At 45.0% G+C, this 23,557-nt stretch overlaps 1 protein-coding gene across 1 annotated transcript; it reads right to left on the reverse strand.

Annotated features, from left to right (window-relative positions):
• Window positions 1–1,156: 1,156 nt before the first annotated feature.
• On the reverse strand, window positions 1,157–22,794 carry wscd2 (WSC domain containing 2). The gene is made up of 9 exons (XM_063018200.1): window positions 22,670–22,794; window positions 10,756–11,349; window positions 6,226–6,340; window positions 5,615–5,799; window positions 5,014–5,135; window positions 4,118–4,292; window positions 3,779–3,943; window positions 3,490–3,690; window positions 1,157–2,679 (listed from the first exon to the last, which is right to left on the reverse strand). The coding sequence occupies exons 2-9, from the start codon at window positions 11,051–11,053 to the stop codon at window positions 2,324–2,326; spliced, it is 1,617 nt and encodes a 538-aa protein (XP_062874270.1). The 5' UTR covers window positions 11,054–11,349; window positions 22,670–22,794; the 3' UTR covers window positions 1,157–2,323.
• Between the last annotated feature and the right edge of the window lie 763 nt (window positions 22,795–23,557).

Genomic DNA, 23,557 nt, shown 5'->3' on the forward strand with positions numbered 1-23,557 from the left:
CAATCAAATTAGTCCTATTGATACAGACTCATTAGCTGTAGTCAAACAAGCTCTAACTAGGAATTAGGAGGTCGTGGTACAAAGTTAATCCACCTTGTACTGTTTCGTTTATGAAAATTGAAGCATGCTAAGTGATAACAGATATTCATGGAAAAAGTCATGAAAGGAAGGGAACTGGAATTTGATCAAGTGCAAATATTGTTTTGGTCGCTGCAGTCAATATTACCAGTGCTCAGTGCTTTTAGGTACAAGTAGGTCAAACAGGTTAAGACATCACAGCAGTCAAATGACCAACATAGTGTGGTTTTTAGTGTTATTAATGCAGCGTTCTATTCAATTTTGAATTGTGACTACATACATAGTGTCTCCCCTGTCCTTGCAGATGGTGGGTCCACCTAGCTTCCAAAGTAAATCCCAGTAGTCCTAATTTGGGCAGGTTTAAACATTGTGATGATCTAACTAGAAGCTCCAAGCTCCTGGAGGTTTACCTAGTCACGACCCACAAAGTGGATTTCTTACCTTTTATTTGTTTGTTCGTGAGGACATCCTGAGCATCATTAGGGCAAGTACAAAATTAGATATAGTTTTGTTTTGTTCTTTATGGGAAAAAACAACAGGTAAAAAACAAACCAATGCCACACCTTCATCATTCAGTCATCATTCATTGTTTAACAGAAATCTCACATTTGTTCCATAAAAAATACATTCAGATTGACTCACATATTGGATCAGTTCTTGTATTCTTGTTTAGAGACAGTGTCAAAAAATAGGAGTCATTTATTTCTCTTACTAGCTTACAAATACTGTATTAAACATGTTACAAAAATATGTGTGGGCTAGAAGCAGGTTTAAAATTAAAACAACCTTAAACAATAAGTGACACATGATTATTAATACAATTATGAATTTTTCCTTCATTGCTTTTGAACCCAAGGAGCGACCTACCATAAGAGCAAAAAAATTCATCTAATTTCCATCAACTTGTAAAAGATATTGTGTGAAATTTTGGGATTTAAATCATTTCTTTTTCTTTTTAAATGGCGATTTCAGTCCGGTTGTGTCTCTTTAAAAAAAAAATTTGGACAGTAATAGCAATTTAAAGTATCTAAGCTTTCAAGGTCAGAGTTTCAACATCCATCATCTCGTCCACATTAATCTGACAGGTCAGCTTTTTAAGATAAAAGTTCTCCAAAATGAAATAAAACAAAAAACGCCAAATAAAATGACCCTAATGGATGTTTGAATTATTTTTCCTTTTAAATTTAGTGGAATTTAGGTTCACACTCTTTGGCATCAGCAGCATTTGTATTTTCTAGCTTTTCTTTTTTTTTTTTTTTATATTTCTCTATTCGAGGCCTTTTATCACCCAAAAAAACAAAATATGCAACAATAACATAAAGTGTTGGTTAGTGTGAGCACAGTAGGGTCCAAAGGTTCATGTCAAGAATTACAACCATTACAAAAAACTTAAACATGGTAATTGATCATATCCACTGATTGCCCTTGAGGTGGTAAGTCCACAAGGTGGCGCCATGCTACACATTGTTCAACAAGCTTACTTGGACGGTCCAGTCATCTCCAGGATGTAATTCTTTGTAACCCTGATCTGAAAATGGCCACACCTGATGTTATGGTACCTCTTAAAGGGGTCTTTGAGTCTTCTTTAAGTCATCTGAGAATGTAGGGTGTCCTGTGTGCATATTTTTGAACTTGCAGATTTTAGGTTTAGGTGTTTAGAAAGCTTAAACAACTTGCTTACATTTTTTATTCAATTCTCATCAGCTGCTTTAGTCTGGTTGGGGCTCCAGCAGGTCTGCTGCAAGGCAGGAACCCCCACAGACAGGGCGCCAATCCATCACAGTGCCACAGTGCCACACCACCGCCAAATGAACCCCCAAATAATCAATAAAGCAAATTTGTTTCATGAAAATATGCTATTTACTGTTGGCTCCATGCTGCTTCATCTAGCCCAGTGCCATGATGTTTGTCTGGCCAGCATTAAACGAATGGTTCAGGATCGAGATGGCAACATGCTTTCATGCTATAAAAATAAACACACATGGCTTACACACTAAAAGTGCTTGACTTCCAATAGTCCTCGTCGTAGAAAGTCATTCATGTTTACAGTCACTGACAGTCTGTTATTGTCATTGAACCTTCTAGATCTGCAAAGTGCTGGTTTAGTGTTTTCCTTACTGAAGTTCCTGTGGTCCTTTTGGTAAAAGCAAGTAAACCGAGTGCTTTATAAAGGAGAGTTAGTACTGTCGTCCGAAAAGCAAGAAAAACAACAAAAACGACCAAGTAAGACAAGATGTTGAGGTTTTCATGAACTAGACCTGTAGTCATCCGGAACGCCAGAGAAGTTCCGCTCCCTCAGTGCCTTGTCCACAGTACGTATAAGGCTGTCGATCTTCTCCCGCATCTCGGGCGTGTACGGATCGTACTCCAGCTTCCGAAGACCCGAGCGCTTGAAGTTCCCGTCCTTCTGGGCGACGACGCACAGCAGCCGGTCCTCCGAGACCTCGAGGCCCAGGAACAGCACGATACGCTTCAGATGGATGAAGAGGTCCCGCTTCAGCTGCTCGAAGTGCACCAGGTGGACCTTTTTACCGTATCGGACCCAGTCGAGGGTGTGGGATGCCCACCACGGTGCGTAGTTCTTTACAAACTCGGGCCATTCTGAAACACAAGAGGAAAGCAGACGCTGAGTCGGGCTTAATATGATCGATCTTACATTATGTGACCCAATGAAGATTTAATATCATAGCAAAGTCCATCTGTTTCTCTACAGGCTTTGTTCGCCCCCTTTCACCCTGTTCATCAATGGTCAGGACCCCCACAGAGCAGGTATTATTTAGGTGGTGGATCATTCTCAGCACTGCAGTGACACTGACATGGTGGTGGTGAGTTAGTGTGTGTTGTGCTGGTATGAGTGGATCAGACACAGCAGCGCTGCTGGAGTTTTTAAACACCTGACTGTCACTGCTGGACTGAGAATAGTCCACCAACCAAAAATCTCCAGCCAACAGCGCCCCGTGGGCAGCGTCCTGTGACCGCTGATGAAGGTCTAGAAGATGACCGACTCAAACAGCAGCAATAGATGAGCGATCGTCTCTGACTTTACATCTACAAGGTGGACCGACTAGGTAGGAGTGTTTAATAGAGTGGACAATGAGTGGACACGGTATTTAAAGACTCCAGCAGCGCTGCTGTGTCTGATCCACTCATACCAGCACAACACACACTAGCACACCACCACCATGTCAGTGTCATTGCAGTGCTGAGAATGATCCACCACCTAAATAATACCTGCTCTGTGGTGGTCCTGTGGGGGTCCTGACCATTGAAGAACAGGGTGAAAGGGGGCTAACAAAGCATGCAGAGAAATAGATGGACTACAGTCAGTAATTGTGACAGTGTGTGTAGAAACCAGGAGGTGGTTTTAATAATATGGCTGATCGGTGTGTCTAGTTGATTTTTACCCCTCACCTTTCCCCTTCCAGTGGGCCTGAGAGGCAAACCCAATATGCCCACCATACTTGCGGTTGAATTCAGCCATCAGGGCCTTGTATGGGTTGCGGATCATGAGGATAGTGGAGTCGAAGGCCTCGATTTCTTTCCTGCCGCTTTCATGCGTCTTTATGCAAACGGTCCTGCCGCTCCGCCAGTGGTCCCGCTCCCCTTTAAAACCTGCAGCGTTACACAATATTAATACTCACAATCAGTCGGAACGTGGGTAACGTAACACAGACGTGTAGCTAAACCGTATCATGTTCACCTTTGTTATATAGCGAGCCATCGAAGTAGTAACTTCCCGTGTAATATCCCGTGGCTAGCTCGATGAGGTGCCGGGCCCAAGTGTTTCCAGCCCCGGGAAAGCTAGCCAGAGCCGTTAAGCGTTTTAAAGGAGCAGGTAGAAACCGCCGATCCATACACCGATTGTCTAGGGAGAGAATATCGACATTTTACATTTGCTTGGACCCTTTCGTCTTGACGTGGAGTGTTATGTCCTAACATTTGTCCTGATCATCATTGGAACGCCAATTGGTTAGATCCAACTGGAGCCAAGGAACCAAGTTTAGAAGCTTTAGAAGTCGTTTGAGTATACCGTTCTTACCTTGCACTTGCGTCTGGTATACGACAAAGTAGTCATCATTTCCGCAGCTCTCCAAGTCCTCGCCGGCACAGTGATTAAGGCACAGATTCTCCTCCTCGGGTTCATGCAGGGTGAAGTGGGTGGTGGGGAAACCACAGTGGCATTTATCCCCGGCCAGAGCTGCCAGAGAGAACTCCTGTACAATCAAATAAACACAAAACACTCACTCACACACTGTCTTAACCGCTTATCCAATCAGGGTCGCGGAGGGGCGCTGGAGCCTATCCCAGCTTTTCAATGGGCGCAAGGCACACAGTAATACCCTGGACGGGGTGCCAGTCCATCGCAGGGCAGACACACATACACACACACACCGGTTCACCTATAGGGCAATTCAGTGTCTTCAGTTAACCTGACTGGATGTTTTTGGACTATGGGAGGAAACCCACAAAGACACAGGGAGAACATGCAAACTGCGTACAGAAAGGACCCGGACCGCCCCACCTGGGGATCGCACCCAGGAACTTCATGCTGTGAGGTGATAGTGCTACCCACTTAGCCACCGTGCCACCCTGAACACAAAACAATATAGTGCTTATCGAGCTGGAACTACATGTCCATACGGTCAAGCATTCATCCCCCCGGACAGAAGCTGCCTGCTGCATGTTTTGCTCTTCACTTCACTTTGCCGCCCACATGGCGCCTACGGACAATGATTGGCTCGTCCGTCTGGTTGGTGGCCTGCATCAGAGACGGGGGATAATGGATATCAGTGCGAGTGTGAGAGTTTTGTGCGGGTGAAGAGAAGCGGTCAGCTACTGCACAGGTGTCGGAGTCAGTCAGGAGTGGAGGTCAGCAGCAGTAGAGAGGTTGTTGGACATGACTAGATTGGAAGAACAACTGGGAAAAATACAAACCTTCTCGGTGCACTGATCCACGCAGTTGTCCACGGACATATTTTGCATTGCAGCACTAACAGGAAGTGCTAGCGTGACGTTGTCTGGCCTCCGGAAACAGCCCTTGAAGATTGAGCTCCCATCTGAAATGGAATCAAACAACAAAAATATTATCGAGTTGGATTATATTATCTTAGTGGTGCTACCAGCCTGGATGGGCACTCGACATAGACGTTTGCCTGTGTCTGAGGGAGGAAGGTCAAATAGGGTTGTTCCTCATAGTATCTGCAATAGCAGCTCTTACTGTCTGGTTGGGGCATGGTGGTGCCATATGTGTTACAGCTCTCTGTAAGATTCCACTGCTGGCGGGTGTAAAGAAGTGCCCAGCAGTGGAATCTCACAGAAAGCTGTAACACATATGGCACACCATGCCCCAACCAGACAGTAAGAGCTGCTATTACAGATACTATGAGGAACAACCCTATTTGACCTTCCTCCCTCAAACACAGGCAAACGTCTATGTCAAGTGCCCATCCAGGCTGGTAGCACCTCCAAGATTCCAACTCGAGAGCACATGACGTTGTTAACGGCTGCATGACTGTGACTGTGCATCATTTCTCACATCTCCTTGCTGACTCCTGGCTCAGCTCCAGCCTGTAGATGGACAGGCGGTTGGCTCCTCCACACAGCCTGCTCTTCTCCCCCTTGCACTCCATGTTGCACTCGGACTCGGACACGTTGGCCGCCTGAACCCTGTGGCCGCAGTAACACTCGGCGCCAAACTCCAGACCGGCATACAGATACCCCCTGAGATATAAAGACGAAAGGAACGTTTGAACCAGGTAAACATCGTTTAAAATATGTGCAACCACACCCACGTCCTCTAAACCAGGGGTTCTGAACCTTTTTTCCTCTCAGACCCCCCAGGACCCCCTTGACATGACATGGGGGTATTGTGTTCTTGCTCATGGGAAATTCGATAATTGGATGAATTGGTGGTAGGAGCTTCTTCACTTTAGAGGTGGACCAATCAACTATGTGTCCACTCTCTATAGGACACCACAACAGATCCCCCATATGCCAACAGCTTATCGATTTTCCAGACCCTCAATAAAATGCACCAGGACCCCCCTCTAGGCTCCCAGCCTTCTGGTTGAGAACCGCTACTCTAAACGTCCTTTAAACAACAAACCCATAATAGAGGTGTATAATGCTGATATTTAAAATCCACACCTCTCTGCGCAGTTGTCCTGGCAGCGGAAGACGGTCATCTTCTTGTAGTCGAAAAAGGAGACACCTCGGAGCGCCCTCTTCAGGGTATCGTCTATGTAGCAGCCAACGTACTTGGCTAGAGAGATAAAAAACAAACAAAGGACTTTTTTGTCGTGACTTTTTAAACCCTTGATGGAAATGATGATTGGCTACAGGTGGTGGTAGTACCAAGGTTGTATACTTATCCTAAGAGCAGAGGGTTATTCCAGTGCAAAACTTGCTTGACTGTGAACAGTGACACTTTTTTGCTATTTTATTTATGCACTTTCTCCCAATGTAGCAAAGCAAATTCGTCTTCCAATGCAGGAGTCCACGATCGCAGCCAAGGAGGGTATATTTTGCCTGACAGATGGTCCACCAAACCCCTTCTTATTCGCTGAGTTCCTCCACCTTCTGTACAGGCGCCTTGGAGTACTAACCAGGCTCCTTGCTTAGCATCGAAGAACTGGCTCCATCCAGTTTTCAGGCCAGTCTTTTTCCACCCAGCAGACTTTAGTGGCTGATTCGTGCTTGCTGGGGGCGCCCAGCCGACCGGTTGAGTCAAACTTGGGGAGTCCAGAATCCCAGGGAATTTCCCGCCGTGCCACCTGGGCACCCCACCAGACATTTTTGGATGGTTGCTTGTATTACATCTGACCTTCCAGTTGACAGCTCGAGTCGTCTTTATGACCTTGTCGAAAGGCCACTCTTCCGTCAGCTTTTTTTTGGGTGCGGTCAAACTAGCCCTGTTTATTTGGGCACGGTGGAACCACCAGCTGTAGCCAACCATAGTACTAAGTACTAAGGAGGGATCGGGAGGCAAGGCCACAAGTTAAATGACGTTCTAGAACACAATATCAATGCCATGGAATAAATCTTCCCTGCAAGCGTGTGGATTCACTTCTGACTTCACTTCTGACTAAATGCATCACCTGTAGACGTCTTTCAATAGCAGCTATAACAGAATGATCTAATATATAGTAAATCACATCACTCCATTTGTTTGTAATGGTTTTCCAATGGCTGGCTATGAGCAGAGCAGAGCCGGATTCGATTACACACGCTAACCCTACGCATTACGACGATTACGACTGCATAAGAAGTCGAGAGTGGCTCCGGATCCGATGCTGGAAGCTAATCGCATTGTCGGGATTAGTAATCGGCTTTATATAGGAGCAAGATTCAGCTCTGGTTTTCGCTCAGGTTGGTTCCCTGGCTGGGGAGAAGTGATACCGGGTGTACTTCAGACAGGTGAACAGAGTCAATACTGGAGGGAACATGAGGCCCCAGAATACCCCGGTAACCCTAGAATCAGGGTATAGGTTTACGTTTAGCAAAGCAACTCTTATAAAGAGAAAGTAACCTGACATTCTGATGTCCTTGTCAGTGCAGATTTACACTATGTGGCCGAAAGTATGTGGACACCCTATTGTGAGCTTGGAACCATGGTGGAATTGGCGTCCCACTTTGCGATCGTGAGAGCTTACACTCACTCGTACAAGCCTTTTACAGAATGGAGTAGGCATTTGGGAATTTGTGGGCATTTGAGTCTAACCAAAGAGTGTTTGGTTAGGCACCGCTATTGGATAAATAGGTCTGGCACACAATCAACGTTTTAATTCATCCCAGAGGTGCCCAGTGGGGTTTTTGGGTCTGTGCAAGTTCCTGGTGTACCTCGCTGGAGCAGGTTACTCACCAATCAGGAACTTTATAACTTAATGTTTACATTTATGTTAGATAATGATGCGATAGTCTCTTCATATCTTCAATCTCTTGTATATAACATTTGTAAATGTAAACTCTTTAAACTCTTTCCACCTCCTAAAAACATAGAAAAGGTAAATTGGCTGCTCTGAATTGCCAGTAGGTATGAGTGATGTGGTGGAAACACCCTTAATGAAATACCTCAGAGACTGGATTATGAGTACCGACACACAGAAACTCGTTGAATGTGATAAGACGGAAAGAAAACAATCACCCTTTATACTCCCATTAACGACCTTGTATGAGTAGGTGGAGGATTCCACCGTTAACAAAGATTTCTTAGCTAGAACACAGGAACTGGTACAAACCAGCTAAAACTGGGTTTTGGACCTCATACAATACCAGTACCCTTGGATATTGGAATATGACATAGCATAATTGGAATATGAGATAGCCCTAAGCATATCTACACATCTATTAAAGTAGATGAATATAAGCCATGTTCAGCTTTTTTCTGAGGGAAGACTGGACTCGTGGACTCATCTGACCACACACATTCATGAGCTCAGCTTCAAAATACTGGCCAGATTTTCTGACTAATAGTAATAGAATTTCAGGTTGTATTTCTTGATGCCGCGGTAGACTGTGTTAACTGACAACGGTTTTCCGAAAGTACACGGCTTTTTAAGCAGTGCCTTCTAAGAACTATAGGAACTGGTCTAAACCAGTTGGAACTGGGTTTTGAAGGTCATACAATTTAATCTACACACTTTCCAGTAACATTCAATTGTAGCAGTACTCTTGCTTTAAGCATATCTACACGTCCCAAGTAGTAAGTGGCTCAAACATCCAGGATCAATCAAACCATTAGAAAAAAAAACATCTATACTGCAAAGCTAGGATTGAACCATTGGACTTGAAGATGCGCTCAACAAAGACTTTGATATCCATCCAGTTCCCTTATTCAATAACCACATATATATTATGCCAGTGTTATCGATTCAGTGCTGCTATGGATACGGTTACATTAGACTCTAAAATTGCTCTGCAAATGGATTTTCTGGAGCTTCATCAAGAACAAAGCATCCATTTCTGCTTGCTAAACATCTCATTCCAATACTACGGCAACCATCCTGGCATGACCGACTCCAGTCTTTTGGAAAATGCTGCTGGGAAAATGCAGCAGGTTCGAGCTCTAAACTGGCATTACAGAGGAGCCGTAGAGTCGATTGTGGCTGCTCAAGAATGGAATGGAGGAAATTCGAAGTTGAGCTGAGCTGACATCCTGTAGGTCAGGGGTGTCCAAACGTTTCTTGTTGGGGGCTAGATGGACTTTATTGCAGCCAAACTTTAATTTTACTTCTAAAATACCTCATGAGACATTTCAAAAACAGTTTGCCGGGCGCTAGTTTGGACACCCCTGCTCTAAGCCATGTTAGACTGATTAATGAAACCTGGTGTCCGTCCACTTTTGGCTTTCAATTACATACACGACCCCGGGTCTCAAAGGCACAGACCTTTATTTCATTATCCAGCGTCTACAGTGATGGCTATCTCTGGCGCCCATCACGTCAACCTTGTTCTGCCAATTAGGCCTGTTACAGCCCTGCTGGCATAAACAAAGCTCTTTCTATTAAGGTGGATGAATAGACGCCATGTTTAGTTTCTCCCTGAGGAAAGGCTGGACTCTGAGCAGCAATAACAGACTCTACTGAAACTCTACTGAGACTCTGTACTCAGTCATTAGTGTATTAAGAAAATTGATGGCCGACTAGCGCTTGATTATGAGGAACATTAGGAACATAAAGCTTTTCTTGTGCAAGTCACCCATGCTGTGGGCACTGATGCTGGAGCTGATCCCCAAACGCCCAAAAGGGGTTTTACTACACCAATCAGCCATAACATTAAAACCACCTCCTTGTTTCTACACTCACTGTTCATTTTATCAGCTCCACTTACCATATAGAAGCACTTTGTAGTTCTACAATTACTGACTGTAGTCCATCTGTTTCTCTGCATGCTTTTAAAGCCTGCTTTCACCCTGTTCTTCAATGGTCAGGACCCCCACAGGACCACCACAGAGCAGGTATTATTTAGGTGGTGGATCATTCTCAGCACTGCAGTGACACTGACATGGTGGTGGTGTGTTAGTGTGTGTTGTGCTGGTACGAGTGGATCAGACACAGCAGCGCTGCTGGAGTTTTTAAACACCCCACAGTCACTGCTGGACTGAGAATAGTCCACCAATTAAAAAAATCCAGCCAACAGCGCCCCGTGGGCAGCGTCCTGTGACCACTGATGAAGGTCTAGAAGATGACCGACTCAAACAGCAGCAATAGATGAGCGATCGTCTCTGACTTCACATCTACAAGGTGGACCGACTAGGTAGGCGTGTCTAATAGAGTGGACGGTGAGTGGACACGGTATTTAAAAACACAACACACACTAACACACCACCACCATGTCAGTGTCACTGCAGTGCTGAGAATGATCCACCACCTAAATAATACCTGCTCTGTGGTGGTCCTGTGGGGGTCCTGACCATTGAAGAACAGAGTGAAAGGGGGTTAAAACAGTATGTAGAGAAACAGATGGACTACAGTCAGTAATTGTAGAACTACAAAGTGCTTCTATATGGTAAGTGGAGCTGGTTTGGAGGTGGTTTTAATGTTATGGATGATCAGTGTATATGTGTCATTATCACTTTGGCCCAAAGAGGAAGCTGCTTGTTATATTTGGTCTTCTCACGCCACGTCTAATCTTCTCATTGTTTATAAAACCATTAAATAAACACGTAACACTCTTTACCTCTGCCCTCCTCGGTCTCTTTGCTGGTTTTCACCTTGGTCCAGGCTGTTCCATACCTCCTGGTGGTCCGCGTGTCCTTAAATGACCTCTTGACATAATCAAATCTCCTTATGGACGTCACCGCGACCCTGTCAGCTGACGCCAGAGGGCCGTGCCTGCCCCCAGAGCCCGAAGCGCCCGAGAACCCCGAATGGAGGAAGACGAGGCTGCCGGCCGTGAGGTAGAGCAGGATGAAGGAGAAGAAGCGGACAGGTTTGCGTCGGAAATAGCGCTGAACCTTTAGCCAGGGCCGCACCATGGCCTCCTAGCTCACGAACAACCATGAACAAACGGAGGAGAGAGCATCGTCGATAAGAAACGATCCCGAAAACTGGACAGTCTCAGCTCTGAGCACCGATACGACTACATCGATGGCTAGAGGTCCAGCAAACAGCTCCAGTTCTCCTTCTTCACGTCAACTCCGGTACTTCTCGGGCATTGTTTGGGTGTGTGTTGGAAGACGAGACGAAAGCCGATAGCGCTCTCCCCGCCGTTATCTGGCTCTCCGTTTCTCTCCCGAGGCCTCGTTTCCCCCGAGCCGGCTGTCAGTCAAGCCTGAATAGGAAAAAAGAGAAGAGTAAGTACAGTCCGGATCTCTGGAGTGCATTTGTTCGCGGTCACGTTGCCAAAGGCAGTCAATTCAGATTCCCTTCCACACAGAGATATCAGATCTTTCCTAGAAACCTAATCGGCGACTCTGCAGGTTCCCAGCTCAGTGTTTCTTCTTAAACGTTCTTCACGGACCTGCCAAGAGAACCTTTTAGCTTTTACTACACTGACCCTCCTGATATGAATAATAATTATAATAAAATTCGATGCTTCTCATATTCTTACATTTAATCCAGTCTGTTGTTGTTTGTTGGCTTTCTTCTCTTGCTCCTCTTGAACCTGTTTGACCTGAAGAGAAAACCATTCATCACTTCCATGCAGAAACGTCCCCAGAGTTCTCTGGTCTCTACCTTCAGTTCCCAATCGGTTCACAGCGAACGTGACATGGAGCACGGTGGTAAACATGCCCCTGTCTCCAAAGGCATCGGATTCCACCTTTTTATTGCATCTTGCAGTTTGCAGCTTTTCTAGAAATAGAGTTTGTACTTTAATACACCGAAAGTATGTGGACACCCCAACTATTTATCTACCTCTACCTCTGTAGTTCCAGCTACACCTACAAAGTGTATAAAAACTAGTGTAAAGAAAATAATGTCAGCAACACTTCTCTCAGTCTGTAGTCTAATCGTTAAGGTACTGAACTAGTATTCAGAAGGCTGCTGGTTCAAAGCCCACCATTGCCTACTTGTCACTGTTGGGCGCTTGAGCAAGACTCTTAAGTCTCAATTGTTGTGACTGTATACCAGTAGTGGGCAAACTTTTTGGCTCAAGGGCCACACTGTGTTTTAAAACTTGACAGACGGCCCATGCCAGTAGCAATTACTGTGTGAAACTCATTACCGAAGTAAAGTAAAGATTATCTGAACTCGATCCACACTTCCTTCATCTCTACAAGAACCGGAACATTCTCCTCTTTAAGAACCGGCCCAAAATAAAAGCAGAAAATGACGGCTGAACCTCGAACAACCGAGTGAGTCAGAGTACTCGCGCCAAACCTAAAAATACCGCCGCTCTTACTGAAGAAAGCGGGCGAGGGGACGAGCGAGTCGGAGAAGGTCGTGCATAAACAATCATCTGAGGAAGTGAGAATTGATAGAAGAGGGAAGCTGAAGAGAAAGTGAGTCACGGCGGGTCGGGCGAGGAGACCAGAAGGACGACGCGGGACAATTCACGGACGTGCGGGTCACCTTTTATCTGACCTCAAGTAACGGAGTGGTGGATCGCTGCAGGTTACTGATCGCGGGCCATCCCATAATTACATCCCCATTTTTACTGTGGGGCTTGCACAAAGGACAAAAGTATTGGGACACCGCTTCTAATTAGTGGATTTGGTGTAATTAATCAGTTATATAAAGTACTCCACACAGAAAGGAACTCAGAGCGCTCCACCTGGGAATCGAACCCAGAACCTTCTCGCTGTGAAGTGACACTGAATCCCCCCCCACACACACACACACACAAAAAGAACTCTTATAGCCAAAAATATGTGAACATGCGACTGAGCAATTCTTAATCCATGGACAGTAATATCGAGTTCACCCACCAACAGCAACAGTGACCTGCACAGAACCCTGACCTCAACCCCCACTGAGCAGCTCTGGAATGAATCGGAACATCTGTCCAGCCGCTGTTGTTCTAGCTGAAAGGATCACACAGCGGTCACTCTATATTAATGCTGCTTGTTTTTGAAACTGGACGTCCAACAAGCTCACGGTCAGTCCTATAGTGTAATATGGAGTTGGTTCCTCAATTCGACAGTTATAACAGCCTCTTCTCTTTGGGAGAGCTGAATTTTGGAACGTCCCACGCCCACTACAAAGAGAGCAATGACTAGACGGTACAACAAAGGTAAGTCCCTATTTCTCAGGCTAACGATGTTCTAACGATGTGCTAAAGGTTCTCCTGAGAACGTCAGATCAGCTGATGAACTCAAATAAACCCAGACGGCAGAATCTGCTGCCGCAACAGAATCTGACTCACGAGCGGCATCTGTCCGAGTCTGCCGAGTCTGACCGTTTCTTTCACTTCACCGGTCATGTGCTCACGCGTGTGTGATTTTTACAGGCCGCTTCTTCAATTTTCCAAATCACATTAGTTCCTCTCGACTTTCCTTCTGAAGCTCCGGCGTAGCGTGAACCTGTTCTCCTCCTCCGCGAAACACACATTACAGAGCTACTCCTGTCTCTGCCGTCCCAGAGTTCAGAGCGGAGTTAGTGGGTTAGCCGGTTAACTTCAGGATTAACTCGAGTTTAATGGTGTCAAACCATCTCATGTTCTTGGATTAACTGCTTGAGGTCCGGACCTATTTAAATATAGTAAGATGTCAGGTGACTTGAAGCAACAACATTCATTCAGTGTCTGTTTTACCACCGTGTTTACCTATTTAGGGTCACAGTGGGTGTGATTTACTGGGCAAATTGTAGGAAACATCCAAAACAGGTTTCCAGTCCATCACAGGGTGGATAGGGTCCATCACAGGGTGGATAGGATCCATCACAGGGTGGATAGGGTCCATCACAGGGTGGATAGGATCCATCACAGGGTGGATAGGGTCCATCACAGGGTGGATAGGGTCCATTACAGGGTGGATAGGGTCCATCACAGGGTGGGTAGGGTCCATCACAGGGTGGGTAGGGTCCATCACAGGGTGGATAGGGTCCATCACAGGGTGGATAGGGTCCATCACAGGGTGGATAGGACTGTTTTACCTGGGAATCGAACCCAGAACCTTCTTGCTGTGAGGCAACAGTGCTAGCCACCGTGCCGCCCAGCAAAAACACTACATTCCAAAAAACCATGGACAATAATGTTGAGTTCTGATGTTGGACTAGATTGGCTTGTAATCATGACATCAGCTCACCAAAAGTGTTCAGTGGTGTTGACGTCAAGCCTGTGGTTCCACCACACCAAGCTGGTCAAACTGTGACTCTTGATAGACTTCCATATTCGTGCTTCAACAAACAAGTTTTGCCATTCAGTAGGAAGCGTTACTTTTTAATTTGTATTTCAATAAACGTGGCTAAAAGGCTCAAAAACAAATAGAAGGGGTGTGTACAAACTTTTGGCCATGTAGTGTATATAGGAAGGAAAGAACCAGGGTCAGCATATTTGCTTCTACTTTTCCAGGCGATGCATTTAGACTGACAGGCAAAATGTAATATGTGAGAGTAAGCAGTTTTGGTAGATGGATGCGGTCGCACCTCGTTTGGGTTCGAGTCAGGACTTCGATCAGGTCACTGGGAAAAAAGTATTTAGACACCCGACCATGAGTTTGGTTGACGTTCCACAACTGTGGTCATTATGATCAAGTTTAATTATCAAGTGAAGAAACCTAAAAACATAATTGGCACCTTGCTAGTGCATGATTATCCTCTGTGGCTTCGCAAACATAGAATGACAGTGTTTAGTTTTTCCTTCTGTCTGCCCTGCACTCGCGCTTTTCTTATAATTTACAGAACGTAATTACAGCTCCGGTTCCAGAGTTAGCAGCGGTCGGTTCCAGGCCAGTCGAAAACCAGAGGATTCTTTGCCAGAACATGAACGTTTTGAGACCAGGCTCGCAATCCAGGCTTAATTCATCCTGAAGATCTTGGGTCAGGTTGAGACAATCTCAGGTCTCAGTCAATCAAATCCTCAAAAGATAAAAAACTGCTCAAGCGGAGCTACATTTAGACTCATTATCTTCAACGAGCAGTAAATACGAACCAGTCCGTCAAGCAGAGGTCAGATGATTTTCCTCAAGTGGCCGAAAGGACAAAGACGCTCTTTGTGCAGATGCTTCATGGTGTCTCCTTCTTAAAGAGCCTTCAGTCCCATCATTGAAAGCTTGAGTTTCACAAGCTGTCGTTAAAGACCAGCCTCAGTTCAGAGGAAACACAATATCAGACAGACAGAACCGGCATTGTGGGATTAAACACTCGTCCTTTTATGAAATCCTTCACGACACATCGGGGCATAAATGCCAAAGTTCACTTTCATTACCCTGTGACAGGGTAAAACACGGAGAATAATCAACCCAATGCTTCCAATCAGGTTCTTCCACACCAAACTCAGATTCCCTTTTACCAGAAACAATGGGTCCAGCGTCCCCACTAAACCCAACATTTGGCCCAAATTCAGTCAGGTGTTCTTCTGGAACCCTCCAAAGAACCCAGATTAGTTCATCAACACTTCAGCTGAGGTCTGCCAAATGTTACTCCAAGTGACGTGTGCCCACTGCTCCATATAGTAATATATTTCAGACCAGTCCAGCCAGCACATGGTAATCTTAAGCTTGGTCTAAAAATAAGTTGGGGCTCTGGAGCAGATTAGAAATGTTAAATTATTGCAGTAAATAATTGAGGCTGAGGCGACCAGATGACCAATTCGAAGCTGGGCGCCCCCTAGTGCCTGCATTAGGCAAAGTCGGCCACCAGTCTGCTGGGTGGGAAAAGCCAGGACTAAAAAAGTGGGCGGGGTTTCCGACACCGTGCAAGGACCCTGATTAGTAGCCCGAGGCACCTGTACAGAAGAGATCGGTGCATGATGCGAATCGGCCGAATACACCCTTCTCGGACGCCATCGGGGTCCCCGGCAGCGAAAGACTAATTGGCTATGACTAAATTGGGAGAAATAGGAAGAAAATGCATAAATAAAATATCAGTAATTAAAGCTGATGTGTCTACGTGCCATTTTTAATGTTGTATCTAATCTCTGTTGTATTGTTGTAATTATCACGCTGGGGGAAAACAACAGTTGTGATTGGACACAAAGGGAAAACAACAGTCGTGATTGGTTGCCGGGGGAAAACAACAGCTGTGATTGGTTACCGGGGGAAAAAAACTGTGACGATTGGACGCCGAGGGAAAACAACACTCGTGATTGAAGAGTTCCCTCCACTGTGCTCATTAAATCACATTGCAACTGACTGTGCTGTACAAAACACGTCGTCCATTTAGATAATTGCACACAAACCTGATCGGCCAGCACTGACAGACTGTGGCGCCTTGTGTAAATAATTTTATAAGAGGGATTAGTCGGTGTAAAAACACGGGGGTAAACTACAGACGGATTGAAGTACGCGGACGTAAACACGGCACAGATGGCCGGTCTGATCCTAATGGGGTTTTACTCCTAATCTGCAGGCTGAATATCGCTTCAGTTTATTTACACTATACGGCCGACTGTATGTGGACGCCCCTCCGAACAGTTCAGTTCAAACTGCATCCCAGACGCTGAACTGGGTACACTGGGCGCAGGGACAGGGGGGGCCAACCTATCGCCAACCTAGTAGTAGCATTTAGACAGACGCTGTTATCCAAAGCATTTACAATTGTGACCGAATACAATTCGAATAATGGTTAAGGGCCTTGATTAGGGTCCCAACAGTGGCAACTTGATAGTCGTGGTGCTTGAACTGACAACCTTCTGATTACTAGTCATGGTTTTGGAATCAGGTCTTTACCAAGCTCATGGTCAGGAATCCACGTCTTTATGGCCACACTGTATGGCACATGATTCTTTTCACTTAAATTGCATTAATTAGATTTTTTATTTATTTTAATTTTTTTCTTTTTTAAATTCTAATAATCAAATTAAATATTCTCCCAAATTATTTAATTTGTTTTCACTTCAATTGCATCAGTTAAATTTTTTTACATTTATTTTGATTTGTTTTTAATTAAATTGCACTAATTAGATTTTTTAATTGATTTTGATTTTTTTTACTTAAACTGCATTAATTAGATTTTTTCCAATTTCCGATTTTTTTTCACTTCAATTGCATTAATTAGTTTTTTTCTTTCAATTTATTTAAAAAATTTTCTTCACTTGTCACATTTATTAGAATTTTGTCCAATTCATTTACATTTTATATACCTAAACTGCATTCATTTGATTTTTTAAAATTTTTTTTGATTTTCTGTTTACTTAAATTGCATTAATTAAATTTTTTTCAATTAATTTTGATTTGATGCAGTAATTAGATTTTCTTTCAATGTATTTAGATTTTTCCCCCCAATTTATTTAGATTTTGGCCTGAGCTATGCAGCACTGTTGTAGTTTCATTTTGCCTTCACATTTTTACGATGGACTAAACCAAGCTCAAAGGAATTATGAGTTCATTTGTGAAGATCTTCGGATCTGTGCTTGTTTTTAATTCTATTTTGATGTCATTCAAATTTCTGTCCTTGCCATACTGATAGACCTCTGATATATTTATATATAATGTAATAGTGTATGTTCTTGAACTCGCTGCCTATTTGTCTTCCTCGACTCTGTGTACATGTGGTCCAGCATTAGAGCAGATGAGAACTGAGGAAATGACATTGAGATAATCTGCAGATAATCTAATTTGATTTTTTATACACATGTGAGCACTCCAGTCTGTGTGGCTGAGAAATGCAGAGTGAATCTGAGAGCGGGTCTGTCTGAAAACCTAGCGCTCTCACTACACAGACATACAGTATTTTACACCTACACGCTCCAGAGAAGAGGGCATGTCTAAATTCTAGATTCTTTAAAATGCTCCTACTGAGGTGCCTTAATTCTAATTGATAATCTGACGATGCTTCCTTAGCGGTGAGGTCAATCCCAGCATTCAGTGCGGCACAGTTCTACTCTCGCGAGCCGGACCATGTTTGGAAATGTGAGGTCTAACGGTAAGACGCTGCTGTTTAGGAACCGCTAGACGTGCTGTGATGATGAAGCTGCGTGTGCTGTTTAAAATCATCTGGATTTTTTTCCTCTGACGTCGTCCAACCTGTCACAGCGTGAATTGTTTTCATCTGCAGCCAAACGTTCCACAGTCAGGACGCCATATTTGGCTCGCTGTGGGCTACCGACGGGACTAAAGCCTGTTAGCTTGTTTACCTAAACTGAAATGCCAGGATGAAACATGGTTTGTTTGCCTGGTCGCCTCTTCTAGACCTTTCTAATCTCCAGTTTTGAAAACTCTAGCTCTCTGTGGGAGCGGTTTGCACCCTTACTGAAAGGCTCCTGGAATCAACCGACACGCTGAAGGTGATTTTGTTCTGTGCAGACCGGTGTCCCACAAGGCTACATCCTTGGGCCTCTTTCAAGGGTGATCTATAGAAGAACTTCCACCTGGAGCGAATTAATGCGCACTCTGTGCAGGTGATCTATCAATCATCTGCGCCTCCGTGCCCCCTTTGCAGGTCAAAATGGCAACGCAGAGACTAATGACAGGTGGCTGTGAGCTTCTTTATGGTTGTTAACAGTGTGGAGGCCTGTGAGCGGGAAGAGTGTGTGTGTGTGTGTGTGTGTGTGTTCGCAGCCGCTGCCAAACCCTCCGCTCGGAAACCTTTCTAATCGTGAATAATACATGAACTGTGCAGACACATGACACCACCTGAGAGAGAGAAAGTGAGAAATATGAGAGAGAAGAGAGAGAAACCGACGCCTCGGTCACGTTAGAAAGTGGACGTAAACAAACCCAGACTGAGGGTCTGTCTGAGAACCTGCTGAGCTGCAACATTGAACTTCCCCTAACTGCTTCATACTGGTTGGGGTCGAGATAGTGAAGGTTCATCCAAGTTCATCCACTCGCCAAGCATTCTCTCCTGACCTTCTTCTCCAATGGCCTGCACAAAGTTCTGACTGAACAGCTTTGAACCAACCAACACCAGCGCCCAGCCATACAAACACTCTTTCAACTAAATAGGCACAAATTCCCATACACAGACATACTTCAAAGTCTTGTGAGAAGCCCTCTCAGAAGAGCGGCCGTCCTTCTAGCTGAAAAGGTCACATAGAGGTCAAAAAAGGACGTCCAACAAGCTCATGATCAGGTGTCCAGATACTTCTGGCTTGAGTAAAATACACTGCTGTGGTTCGTCCATGGTCTTAATTCCACTGACTGGACACTGTTTGATGTGCTGACCCCTCTTTGATGTGCTGACCTTTGTTTATTGCCTGCTGGGCAACCAAAGGGCACAGTGTGTTCAATCCTGCGTTCAATAAAGAATCTGATTGGTTTAGTCACAGCTTATTGATCTGCAGCTCAGATCTCACACTGTCCAGAACAGTATAGGGCCAAAAGTATGTGGATACCCCTCCTGTCAGCTTTTCCAGTGTATAAAATCACTTCTGGTTGGCAACAGTTTGGGAAAGGCCCTTTCCTGTTTCAGCATTTCGGGGCCTCACCTAACTGTGAGGAGGAACTCGACCCCACTGGACATGTCTTCGAGTCTTTTCGTCCAAAAGTGATCCCTGACCGAGCCCTCCCAGAGTAGTGGAGGCTGCTCTACGAATCATCTACGCCTCCATGCCCCCTTTGCAGGCCAAAATGGCAACGCAAAGACTGATTGGTTTAGCCACAGATTATTGATCTGCAGCTCAGATCTCACACTGTCCAGTACAGTATATAGTCAAAAGTATGTGGAGGAACTCGACCCCACTGGACACGTCTTCGAGTCTTTTCGTCCAAAAGTGATCCCTAACCGAGCCCTCCCAGAGGAGTGGAGGCTGTTCTACCCTCAAAAGGCACATCATTGTCGTTTCGGAACAGGTCAGGTGACCACATACCAGACCAGGATGCCAGCCTTAATCTGTGTATCCGTGCCATCCTGTTTATCCTCTGTATCCTGTTGTATCATGCTTATGTCTCCTCTTCCTGTTTATTCCTGCTACCTCATGATCCAAGTGGACTAGCGGTCAGCAGTTCAGTACCACTGGGCGCCGGGGGCAAATGATGACGCAGACGGGTCGCTAGGGTTCGTTCCTCCAGCACCACAGACGCCACTAGAACTTTACATGTCGTTATTAAGCCGACGCTTTTTATCCAAAGCAGTGATACAATTCAAGCAATTAAGGAATAAGAACCTTAATCAAGGACCCAACACTGGCAACCAGGCAAATGCAGGGCTTGGACCAGCAACCTTCCGATTACTAGTAGTAGTAGTTTCAAGCGATTCACATTTTGTCCGTGATTTTTACCGCAACCCAGGCAACACAAACAACGCATCAAAAGGAAATATATAATTAATTAATAAAAACGGTGGCAATCTGGTCCCACTGTGGTTTACAAGATATAACGTAAAGCCTCCACATGGGCGTGTACAAGTTCATTTCATATTTATGCGCCTGTACAAACGTGTTTATTTAATTATTATTATTTTTCTCTGCGACTCGTTTGCCCGAGTTGGAATCTCGGACATTGCGTAACCGAGGCGAGGGGACTGGAGCGGTTCATGATGTTCCCGTGTAACGCATGAGCGGGCGAACGTTCAAAAACCCGAGAGTGTCAGTACGCATAAGCGTTCTCATTAAAACGACGTGGGTGAAGCGTTTCCACCGTCTATTTATAACTTAGATTTCTGTTCTGAAATATCAACCACCTAAAAAAATTATCAAATAAATTATTGATTTATGAATCTACACTTGCTTTTATCTGTTGAATTATGCAGCAAAAAATCAAAAAATATGTTTGAATATATATAATATTATTCAAATATATAAATATATAATTATTATATAAGTATATATTATATTTATATTATAATTAATTTATATATAATAATTTTAGATTAGCAGGATTTTTGGTTACTACTGTTGTAATATTATTATTATCAAAACTAAGACTAATGTTAAGTAAAGAGTGAAGTTGACCTTTGAGGGAAGTTCAAACTGTCAAAATTATTCAACCCCTTCATAATATTAGCTCTATGGGACCTAAACTTGGGTTACAACATGATTAACCCATCTGGACTCAATAACCAGCCTTCCTTTGCTTCAGATATGATATACAGTATAAATACCCCAGAGATTCAGGTCTTCAACGTGTGTCGCAACCAGGGTGGAAACTAAGGATCATTTCTTTGCACCAAAAGGACTACAAGTAGTAGATTTCTCTTACCTTGAACATTCCTGAAGACCCCACTGGGAGTATTGTTCACTATTTTTATAGTAATGGTGCAGTAGCAAACCTGCCTGGTCATTTGAAGCCCAAAATGTAATCAAGGGGCCTCAGTAATATAATCAGGACAGTGAAGAAAGACATACAGAATGACCCCATAAAGGTTCTGGTCTCTGTTTACGTCTCCTGTGCGTCGGTTTTACATTTCATGCTGTCGCCCGTGTGCCAGCGTGTACCGTACAGCTGACGTTTATTCATAGACGCTGGAAAGGGGGTGTCGCACCCCCTAGATCCGCTAACAGGTGTGTCCCAGATGACCAGTCGTGAGGCTGCAGCCCTCCAGGACAAAAGTATTGGGACGCCTGTTTTAAGTTTTAGATTCAGGTGTTTCCGCCACATTAGTTGCTAACAGGTGTAATAAAATTATTATATAAAGGAAATGATAAATTACATGCTTCTGACTTTGCAGCAACAGTTTAGGGAAGGACATTTCCTGTTCTAGCATGACTGCACCCCCATAAAGACATGAAGAAACTCAAGAGTTCTGACCTTAGCTTCACTGAACAGCTCTGGAACATCAACATTGAGCCCAGCCGGCACAAATTCCCACACACAGAAACACTGTTGTTATTGACTTTGGATGTCAGATAAACTCATGGTCAAGTGTCCAAATACTTTTGGCCTTTTAGTGTATTTAGTGTGTATGTATTTATATAGATTCAGCCAATCGGGGGCCAGTTGTAGCCCAGTGGTTAAGGTACTGGACTAGTAATCAAAAGGTTGCTGGTTCAAGCCCTATTACTGCCAGGTTGTTACTGTTGGGCCCTTGGGCAAGGCCCTTGAGTCTCAATGCTTAGACAACATCCTTCCACAGTTGTGTAAGTCGCTTTGGATAAAAGTGTTCGAACTAGTAATCAAAAGGTCGCTGGTTTAAGCCCCACGACTGCCAGGTTGTTACTGTTGGGCCCTTGGGCAAGGCCCTTAAGTCTTAATTGCTTGGACAGTATACTGTCACAGTACTGTAAGTCACTTTGGATAAAAGCGTCTGGACTAGTAATCAAAAGGTCGCTGGTTCAAGCCCTATTACTGCCAGGTTGTTACTGTTGGGCCCTTGGGCAAGGCCCTTGAGTCTCAATGCTTAGACAACATCCTTCCACAGTTGTGTAAGTCGCTTTGGATAAAAGTGTTCGAACTAGTAATCAAAAGGTCGCTGGTTTAAGCCCCACGACTGCCAGGTTGTCACTTTTGGGCCCTTAAACAAGGCCCTTAACCCTCAATAGCTTAGACAGTACACTGTCACAGTGCAGCATGTCACACACAGTGTGCAAAATCAAACCCACGACCGAAATCTGCGCGTGGAATCGGTGCAGCCTGGCGCTTCACGCGCGTGTGTGTGTGTGCAGTCTGATTTACCTGAAATAAGCGCTCGCGCTGAAGAACAAACAGCCCCGATCAGCTCGTGCCAGACCCCACGGTGCTGTTTATCCGATCCAGTCTCGGTGTATCGATCCAGCTGTGAGGAGGGTAAAACCGGGCACCCATCAGATCATCCGATCCAAAAAGCCTCGATTAGAGCTCGGAGCTGAAGTGCACGCGCCTCCGCCGACCAGCCCGTTATTTCCCTGCCGCAGAGCGCGCGCATGGGTGGGTGTGTGTGTGTGTGCGCGCGCCGTGGGCATTCCGGATTCTTTTCAGTGAGTCATACAGTATCAATCGACTCAGCTCGACACTTGTTGTTCAACTGAGTCAATTACTGTGATATGACTCACTGATAGAAAGAAGAGGCTGCTTACTGATTCATCCTGGTCAGGAGTGCAGTGGGTCCGGGACAGTCGTGGAAACACTGCAGGCGTAATAGGAATGCATCCTGAAGATGGTCCCAAGTCATCAACCTTCACTTACTATCTGCAGTGGTAACTCAGTGGTTAAGGTACTGGACTAGTAATCAGAAGGTTGCTGGTTTGAGTTCCACCACCAGGGGCGTAGCACCAAATTCTGGGCCCTGTGCACAAGCAGTGCCCATGGGCCCCCCTCACCCCAGTCCTGACTCCTTCTAGACTCCTCAAGGGCCCTCCCTCGACTTGGGGCCCTGGTAACTCAGTCCCACTTTTCACCCCACTACGATGCTCCTGCCAACCACCGCCAAGTTTCAACAGTTGGGCCCCTGAGCAAGGCCCTTAAACTGTATTCAGTCATAATTGTAAGTCACTTTGGATAAAAGCGTCTGCTAAAAGCTGCAATGTACAGTACATGTACATGTAAACGTTGGCATGGGTTTCCTGTGGCTAGTCTGGTTTCCTC

This window comes from Trichomycterus rosablanca, chromosome 21 (genome assembly GCF_030014385.1).
Source record: "Trichomycterus rosablanca isolate fTriRos1 chromosome 21, fTriRos1.hap1, whole genome shotgun sequence".
In the NCBI taxonomy this organism is placed as follows: Eukaryota; Metazoa; Chordata; class Actinopteri; order Siluriformes; family Trichomycteridae; genus Trichomycterus; species Trichomycterus rosablanca.